This window comes from Dunckerocampus dactyliophorus, chromosome 9 (genome assembly GCF_027744805.1).
Source record: "Dunckerocampus dactyliophorus isolate RoL2022-P2 chromosome 9, RoL_Ddac_1.1, whole genome shotgun sequence".
Classification (NCBI taxonomy): Eukaryota; Metazoa; Chordata; class Actinopteri; order Syngnathiformes; family Syngnathidae; genus Dunckerocampus; species Dunckerocampus dactyliophorus.
In genome coordinates, this window is record NC_072827.1 from 6,868,336 (window position 1) to 6,878,172 (window position 9,837).

The 9,837-nt window shown below is 41.3% G+C and overlaps 1 protein-coding gene across 3 annotated transcripts in view; it reads right to left on the minus strand.

Moving 5' to 3' along the window:
* Positions 1–7,377, minus strand: part of dhrs9 (dehydrogenase/reductase (SDR family) member 9) — a 14,529-nt gene extending 7,152 nt beyond the window's left edge. Inside the window, exons 1-2 of one of the 3 annotated variants that reach the window (XM_054788479.1) lie at positions 6,842–7,210; positions 4,228–4,544 (exon numbers count right to left, since the gene is read on the minus strand). In XM_054788479.1, the coding sequence (XP_054644454.1) occupies positions 4,228–4,544; positions 6,842–6,870 (346 nt within the window). In that variant the 5' untranslated portion in view covers positions 6,871–7,210. Of the gene's footprint in view, positions 1–4,227; positions 4,545–6,841; positions 7,220–7,243 lie in introns of those variants that run through there. The other 2 variants (XM_054788480.1, XM_054788481.1) reach the window with 2 other exon arrangements.
* Between the last annotated feature and the right edge of the window lie 2,460 nt (positions 7,378–9,837).

The following is a 9,837-nucleotide window of genomic DNA, read 5'->3' on the forward strand; positions in this document are numbered from 1 at the left end:
GGAGAACTGACCTCTTGACGTTGCCTGGGAAGCAACTTGGAAACAACGGAGGGCAGTTGGAGCTCGGAGCTTCGGGACGCGGGAATCTGAGGGAGACTGACCTCCTCTTGGCGTTGCGTGGGAAGCGGAGAAACGGAGGAGGGGGGCAGCCAGAGCTCATCGTGCTGACGCTGAGCGGGGACCGTAATGGGCTGAGCCATCAGCCGGCACTCAGCAACATTGCAAAGAGGGAGTTGCACCTCTGCTTGGCGTGGCGAGGAAGAGTTGAGTGGCTTCACCCTTTTACGCCGTGAACCTCTCGCTGGAGCCGGTCCAAACAAGCCTTGGCGTCGCGGCTGGTCAGATGTGCCTTTGGTGGGTCCCGGGTAAACCCACGCCATAGGAATAAGCGTGCCGTCCGGTCCCCACACCATGTCCTCCAGCTCCTCTGGGGAGAACATTGTGCACTTCTCTTCCATAGCCTTTAGGATCTGCCAGGTCCAGAAATCGCTCTCTGCGAGGTCATCTTCTTCTGGTTGTTGCATTCTGTCACGTCTTGTTCTTGGCATAGTGGCGATGACCCCAGTATGCAGAAAGCAGGCACTCGTTGCAGGAAAAACTTATCTTTAATGATGGCTGCAGCGCAGCGGCAGGAACTCGATAAAGAACGCTTTGCAGTAGCGTGTCAGGCTTACACAGACACCGACACAAACGAAATGCAACAACCAAGAAAGATGCACGCACCTGAACTAAATAGGACAACTCAAATTAGCAACAGGTGCAAGAGATAAAGAAGAAAGCAAAGCAGGCGGACACAAACCAGGCAAAACAGGAAGTACTACCAAAATAAGACCATAGAACAGGAACTAAGGCATAAAAGTGTAAACACACTAAACTGTCACGCAGGCTAACACATAGACTGTGACACTTCAGGACTGCTTTGGCTGCACAAACTGGGATGTGTTTAAAACTGCAGCGGGGAGGGAAGATTGTACTGTTGATTTGGATGAATATGCTTCTGCTGTTACTGGCTACATTAGCACATGTATAGAGACTGTTACCACCACCAAGTATTACAGAAAATACCCTAACCAAAAACAGTGGATGAACTGTGATGTAAGGGCTAAGCTACGTGCTCGTTCGACTGCATTTGTCATGGGCACCGCTGATGACTACAAAAAGGCCAGATATGACCTGAGAAGGTCCATACGAGAGGCCAAAAAACAGTACAGACAAAAGCTGGAGGGCTACTATTCCACCTCAGACCCTCGGCGCATGTGGGCGGGGCTCCAGCACATCACAGACTATCGACAGCGGAGTAGCGTAGCCACGTCCAGCCAAACCACACTTCCAGATGAGCTGAATGAGTTCTATGCCCGCTTTGACACCCAAACTCCTGATGAGCAGAGAGGGTGGCTGGACTTGGGGAGCACACAGGACTCACCTCTCATGGTGACATCAGCTGATGTGCGCAGGGTTCTGAACAAAACAAACCCACGAAAAGCAGCAGGCCCAGACAACATCTCAGGACGTGCACTTCGGGTTTGCTCATCAGAGCTAGCTGATGTGCTTGCTGACATATTTAACCTGTCGCTTGCACAAGCATCTGTACCGACCTGCTTTAAGTCCACCACCATAGTGCCCGTACCCAAGAAGAGCAACGTGACCTGCTTGAATGACTATCGCCCTATAGCACTCACTCCTATTGTTATGAAGTGCTTTGAAAGAATAGTCATGACCCACATCAAAAAGAGCATCCCGGCGGCAACTGTGGACCCTCTACAGTTTGCATATCGCCAGAACAGGTCCACGGATGATGCAGTCAACACTGCCATCCACACAGCCCTTTCTCACCTACAGGGCCAGGACACATATGTCAGAATGCTATTTATAGACTATAGCTCTGCTTTTAATACAGTCAGCCCCCACAAACTCACAGATAAGCTCCTCACACTTGGCCTGTCTCCCTCCCTCTGTAACTGGGTGTTTAACATTCTCAAAGGCAGGCCCCAGTCAGTCAGAGTCCACAACCACACATCCAGCTCAAGAATTGTGAGCACTGGGACCCCACAGGGGTGTGTGCTGAGTCCACTCCTCTACACGCTCTTCACCTACGATTGCGTGGCCTCCCAGAACAACACCAGCATCATTAAATTTGCGGATGACACTACAGTCATCGGACTGATCACTGGTGGTGGTGAAACATCATACAGAAGAGAGGTGGCGGACCTCATAGCTTGGTGTCGTGCTAACAATCTCCTTCTCAATACAGATAAGACTAAAGAGATGATCATCGACCCAAGAACAAGGGAAAAGGAGCCGCATAAACCCCTGTTTATTGATGAGACTGAGGTGGAGAGGGTGAAAACCTTCAAGTTCCTTGGCACACACATCAGCGAGGACCTCACCTGGTCTCACAACACCCAACAAATTCTGAAGAAGTCCCAAAGGAGACTGTACTTCCTGAGAAGACTGAGGAAATTTGGCATGCCCACCACAATCCTGAGTTGTTTCTACAGATGCACTATCGAAAGTGTCCTTACTGCCTCCATCACTGTTTGGTACGGTAACTGTACAACACGTGATAGGAAGGCACTCCAGTGGGTGATCAAGACCTCACAGAACATTGTTGGGGCAACCCTCCCCTCACTGCAAGACATTTATAAAACCAGAGTCCTACGCAGAACACACAACCTCACCAAGGACAGCACACATCCACAACACTCATTATTCACACTCCTACCGTCAGGCAGACGCTACAGGAGTTTGAAGTCCAGGACCACATCTTGAATAACATAATACTAAACCTTAATATAATACTAAATAATACTAAATAATACTAAACCTTAATATAATCATAACAACATTGCTCATTCATGAAGCAATGGAGGGGTGCACTACTTGTCTACAACCAGGGGAGTCAGTCTCAACTAGTTAGCGGTCTAGGGGCTATCCACACGGAAACGTTTTCAGGTCAAAACGGCAAAATATTTTATCACTGAAAGCACTAGCTTTCAGGCAATAGGAGAACGATGATGTTACAGACCCACTTCCGCCTTGTCGTCGTCACGTGACCAGAAGTGAGCTTTAAACGACAACCCAACATAATATCTGAACATTTAGACAGACATGACTCACCTCAGTCGACATTTTTGTGATATTTCGTTGTCTTATGCACCATAATGGCTCACAGAAGTAATTCCACTTCTCGTAAGTGAAAGACGACGGACTTATGCGCAGTAGTTCTTTCTTCTTCTATGGTTTGGAGTGTCAGGTGGTTTCATCTGCATGTCTGTTCGCAGCGCCACACGTAGGTGTGCCTTGTGTATTACATTGTTTTCACTCAGTGATGTCTTCCCGTCTGGATGAAACTATGGACTAATCAATGTCACAGCGCGGACGCAACATTTTTCAAAAAAAAAAAAAAATCCTAAGAACGTTCCCACATATACAGGGGGGCTAAAGCAGGGATTCAGATCATGACAGGATTCTTTGTTTGGGCACTGCAGTCCGTGGAATGATAGGCAGGCAAAAGGACTAGTTTGAGCATGCGAGTTTGCCAAATGAATGTGCCTTACAGGATGCTGTAGTATTGTGAGATTTGTTGACGCAACTTGGCTACTTTGATATTTTGTACAACAATGCATCATTTTTGTAAAATGATGACTTTTTTTGTTAATTACAACTTTTTCTCTAACTTTTTGACTTTATTCTCCAAAAATAATGGCTGTTTTTTTCATTTCTGCTGTTTTTTTTTTTATATTTTCCAACTTGTTCTACTTTCTTCTTATAAATTTTCTTCTTGTAATTATGACTTTAGTCTCATAATGTTATTATGAGACTAAACATTATTATTACATTATTATTATTACATTATTCTCCAAAAATTATTTTCCGGCAGCCTCCCTTTCAAAAAATGACAACTTATGCCTTTTTCAGTTATTACAAAGATTACAACTTTTTTTTTATCTTAATAATAAATTATATTTATATTACAATATATTATTAATTTGTATTTTTAGAATGTGCTGCGGGCCAATTTAAAAAAACAGCCATGAGGTGTAAATGTCCCTGGGGCCGCACTTTGGATACCTCTGAATGGTGTTTACATGTGTTTTCAAAAGCTGGTTCTGAGCAAGGTGATGCAATAGATGGATTTTTTTAGTGCATGTAAACATATTGACCGTCTTTAAAATAACAGAATTGTTGCTCATATATTGAATCTTATTAGGTGTCGAGTCCCTTTACCTTTCTGTCCGACCAGCGTGCGGATGAGAGCGGCAGCTTGTCCAACACTGGCAGAGTCGCTGACGTCCACATGGAGGGTCGTCAGCCTGTCAGAGGACATCTTCTTCAGCTCATCTTCCCCCTTTTCCGTGTAACAGCCGGCAATAACGGGGAAGCCCAGCGTGTCCAGGTGCCTGGCCAGGACATGGCCAAAGCCGGAGTCGCAGCCCGTGATGTAGACATGTTTGGCTCCCTTGTTGGACACTCGTTTGGACTCCTTGAACCACCGGTAGGCATACCACAAGGCCAGCAGTCCCACCATGTACAGGAACATCTCTCTGCAGCAGGGGAAGCAAGTAAGAGAAGAACTTTACATCAAATACTGTGTGCTGAGAATAAGTACACATTCTGCTAACTGTCAAACTGCCAAATCCAGCCCTCAAATGACATCAGAAGTGCCCCTGCAAGTTCAGTTTAAAACTTGGGAACAACTAACATTTTAGAAGCAGATTCCTAAGCACCAAAAAACTCCTCTCCAATAGAACAGCTTTGACAGCTTTGCTGTCGGTCCTTCAAAGAAACTCCTGGCATGCAGAGAATCTTTAAGTAGCATTTTGGCAGCTTCTGTCATTCAGAGGATCTTTGACAAATGTTTTAGTAGTAGATTCCGTAAAACCTGCATGATAAACAGCAGGGATCCTCAAAAGGCAGCCCGCCAAACATCACTAAAATAATAAAGCATTCAGCCTAACTGGAGAAGCACTCAGTCTATTTATTCTATTAGTTTTTATTTGTAAATAAATTAGTTAAAAATCAGACAATGTGATTTTCTGGATTTTTTTATTCTCATTTTGTCTCTCATAGTTGAGGTATACCTATGATGAACATTGGAGACCTCGCTCATCTTTTAAGTGGGAGAATGTGCGCAATTGGTGGCTGACGAAATACTTTTTTGCCCCACTCTACATAATTTACAGAAGTGTACATGTTGATCAAGCCACAGGTTTATTGCACCGTTATTGTAACCCATGACTTTGTTAGATCTACTTTTTTTTAATGTATACTTAACTGTAGTTTGTGCACACCAGGAGGGGAGAAGAATAGGAAAAAATTAGGATTTCACCAACTGTACCTGTTGATTTGTCCTTATGAAATATCATGAGGGCAGCATAGTGGTCTAGTGGTTAGCATGTTGGCCAACACAGTAACAGTCTGGAGATCGGGAACAATATGCGTTCGAAAGACTAATACATTTGCATCACAAAAATGCCTCCATAAATGTGATGCAAATATATTACTCTTTTGAAGGCATATTGTTTTGAGAAGCCAAACTCTGTACTTGTGTAACCCCAGCGACTACCTGGAACGACGTTCTTCATCACCCAAATCCGGCAGAACTGGACTTGGGAGACCAAGTGGGGGGGTGGTAAGTCACTGTTAATGGACTACACTTCTGATGGGGATGTCATACAACTTTGTGTCAAAAAATCCCAACTACCCCTTTAAAGGATAATTAAAAATGTTTCCACAATTAGGAGTTAAACTGCGTAACAAATTGTCAGGCACTTTCGGGCCTAATAAAATGGCTGTCACTTACGGCTGTTGGTTGGAGATCGGTAAGACCTGGGTTCGATTCTCCCCTGGGCATTTCTGCATGTGTGCTCCCCGTGTGCGTATGGGTTTTCTCCCTGTTTCCTCCCACATTCCAAAAACATGCAGCGGAAGTTAATTGGCGACTCTGAATTGTGAATGGAATGATTGTCTATATGTGCCCTACTATCAGGAGAACCACAGTGTAGAGCGGAGGAAGAAACCTCCTGTGGCCCAGCAAGGTACACTGTATTCGGACACATGCTTAGAGCAGCCGGTGTGACGCCACGGAGGTCCCTTTTGCACTTTTCAAACACTGTGGTACTGGCATCTCAGGTGGGGTTTTTCGTGTGCTCAATGACTTTCCCCCCCCCCCTCAAAATGGAGCATTTGGTACATTTAGCACACGAAATGTCTTCCACGGAAAGTGAATGTTTGTTTACAAGTGAGCTTAGGAAATGTTACGACTGGACGTTAACGTCACAAACAGTAGAAAAAAGAAGCACTTGATTTGCTCATCCACTTAGTAAAGTAATGTCACCTCATTGGAGCATTTTTTTATAAATGTTAAGTCTTAGTAACACTGTAAGGGAAGAAAAATATATATATTTTTTAAAAGTGATTTATTTTATCAATTACAATTATTAGGATTTATTATTATTCTGTATGTTGATTGTTAAGTGTTGGTAACACTGAAAGGAAGGAAAAAAGGAAATTAAAAAGGAAACACTTTCTTGCTACTGCTCAGGTTTACATCTACATGTCTACATCTACATGTAGGTCATATTTCTGCAGTATAAAGGATTTTTACACACACACATATATATATTTACATATATATACACACACACACACACACACACACACACACACACACATATATAACTTTATTTTATACTCAGTTCAGAGCTAGCGAATAAATTGTACTGTATTGTCCGCCTAGTCCCGCCCACCTCTTTTTTACGCTATCATGGCGGACTTTCAGCTCCATGCCATACTTCACTCTTCCATTCGTTTGCGGCCGAGTCAGCAATCCTGTTCTTACCTCCAAAATCCTTGGTACACAGTGTTCATCCACAGCACGCACAGCGGATGAATACACGCTGCGTGCTGTAACTTGTTCTCCGGCGACTCGAGTGTTTACGGCCCAAAAATTACATTTTAATGAATTCGGTGAAGTAAAACATGACAGTACAGAACAATTTGATTGAATGCACGTTCTGAGGTAATATTTGATTTAAAGATTAATTTTCACTCCTCTCGTCTATTGTATATAGTTCCACAGTTTTATAATACTACTTGGTAGCACTGATCCACTACAATAAAGGCAAATGTAAGTAATTCTCATTTGTTACGTTAACGGTAAAACTGGTTTGGCTCGTGCACCGTTATTAGCATTACTTCGTCGACATTCAGTGTGTACATAGTACTTAACTTATCAACTTACACGTAAAAGTGTTCTTCGGAGAGGCAGGAAGGGGCAGCAAAGAGTGGCGACGAGGTGGACGTAAGTTTCCCTTTTTTCCCCCAATATTTGTCTGCCTTGTATTTGTGCTTGTACTTCCGGGTTTGATCTCTGAAGTAAAGGTAAAGAAAAAACAAAAAAATAGTGCTGTCGGATCGATACTGTAATATCGATACTAATGATACCATCGCTTCATGGTACATCTATTCCAAAATCAAAATATCGATACTTTTGATACTGAAGTCATTTGAGTAGTATTTGTCTGACGTATTTGGAGCCATGTGTGAATTGTGAATAAAGCTTTCACTCTTATAGTCGTTCTTAATAGTCAGTCATGTATTTTAATGGCTTTATTATTTTACTTATTTTCTTTTTTTATTGTCTTCTTATTTTAAATACATTTTCACATACTTTATATGATTTATACTTCAGGGTTTTCAATAAATAAACAAATACTATTAATATAAATTATTAATTTACTATGCTGCTTATCCTCACTTGGGTCGCGGGGGTATCCTGGAGCCTATCCCAGCTGACTTTGGGCGATAGGTGGGGTACACCCTGGACTGGTTGCCAGACAAACATCTCTTCTATGCCATTTTTCATAAACATCTCTGTGTTTTTGTTGTGTTGTTCAAATATTTTGCATGCATTTAAATATTTATACTATAGTAGTTTTTGCTTTTGTTGAAGTATTTTGCACTATTGACTTTACTTTGCTCAAACTAGCGAATAAAAGTATACATTGGTGTATTAAATATTGATCAACTGTTCACCAAGGCTGTAAATTTCTTGATACAAATACTTTTGTTTGCCTAAAATATTTGTCCTGTGTTTTATTCAGTACAAAAAATTCACTTTCAGTATTTATATATATATATATATATACACACACATTTATTTACAGTATATATTTATTCTTACTGTCTTTGTGCTTACATGTCTTTACTCTGATGTGGGGACACGATGAATTGTCAGGAGGGTGAGAGGCAGGAGTACTTTCAATGTTAGTGCAGACCTGCCAACATGTATGAATTTATTGTACTCAACATGCAATTTGGCTCTTGAATACGCTTGTGTGCTTCTCAGCTCTCCATTTTTTTGCATTTTCCTGGTTTCAATTTCAAGTTCAGTCTATACAGTACGGATAAATAAATAGATATTGTCAGTTTCTCAATAGTATTTCAAATCGGGGGGTGTGAAAACATTTCTGTCCCGTAGGGGGGCATGACAGAAAATAATTGCGAACCACTGCCTTAATGTAACGTGTTAAGCATGTGTGAAATAAAATAAATTCAAATAAAATCAATAAATTAAAGGCAAAACTCATAAAATCATTCAACCGTTTTGAAAAATGGGGCTGTCAAAAAACAGTGCGTTAACGGTGATAACTCATTTATTTCATTCATTAACTCTTTTTAGCGGCATGAAAGCATGTGCGCCATAACATGTAATGAGTTTGGCTCCTCAAAACAATATGCGTTCGAAAGACTAATACATTTGCATCACAAAAATGCCTCCATAAATGTGATGCAAATATATTACTCTTTTGAAGGCATATTGTTTTGAGAAGCCAAACTCTGTACTTGTGTAACCCCAGCGACTACCTGGAACGACGTTCTTCATCACCCAAATCCGGCAGAACTGGACTTGGGAGACCAAGTGGGGGGGTGGTAAGTCACTGTTAATGGACTACACTTCTGATGGGGATGTCATACAACTTTGTGTCAAAAAATCCCAACTACCCCTATAAAGGATAATTAAAAATGTTTCCACAATTAGGAGTTAAACTGCATAACAAATTGTCAGGCACTTTCGGGCCTAATAAAATGGCTGTCACTTACGGCTGTTGGTTCACGTATACGCCAAGGGGTGGGTACACACACGCACATGCACACACACATGCAAAACAACCGCTAGAGAGGCGAGCAACAATTTATATTCATGTTGCTGTTATGATAGAATATACATTCAATGATAGCTAATGTTTGTAGCTAAACTTTGCCAAATCACTACAGTAATGTTCGCTGACCACAACCTTAATAATACTTGTCAGTGATGTGCTGATCAATACTGAAATATCGATACTTCCGATACCAGCTTTTCATGCTCTAAAGTTGATTCTCAAATCAAAACATAGATCCTTTTGATACTTCAGTCATTTGAAGTCATGTTTGTGTGAAACGTTTGTCTGTTGAAACGATGACCGATCGTAAACGGAGCCATGTATTAATTGTGAATAAAGTTTTCATTCTTATAGTAGTTCTTAAGAATGAATGATTTATTTTAATGGTTTTATTTATTTATTTTCTTTTTTATTGTTTAAAATACAATTTTCACATATTTTATATGCTTTTGTTGCTTGGCTATATTGTAATCACCCTGCTACTTCAATATCCTTCAGGGTTTAAGATAAGTAAATGAATTACTAAAATTAATTATTAAATGATTAATTTATTCAAATTATTTATTCAATGGTTAATGTATTTAACTTAATAAATTACTTAATCAATACAGTCGTCACGTTCGTCAGTGGCCTTCTCTCGCTCTCGATGTTGCTTTAGTTCCTGCCTTCT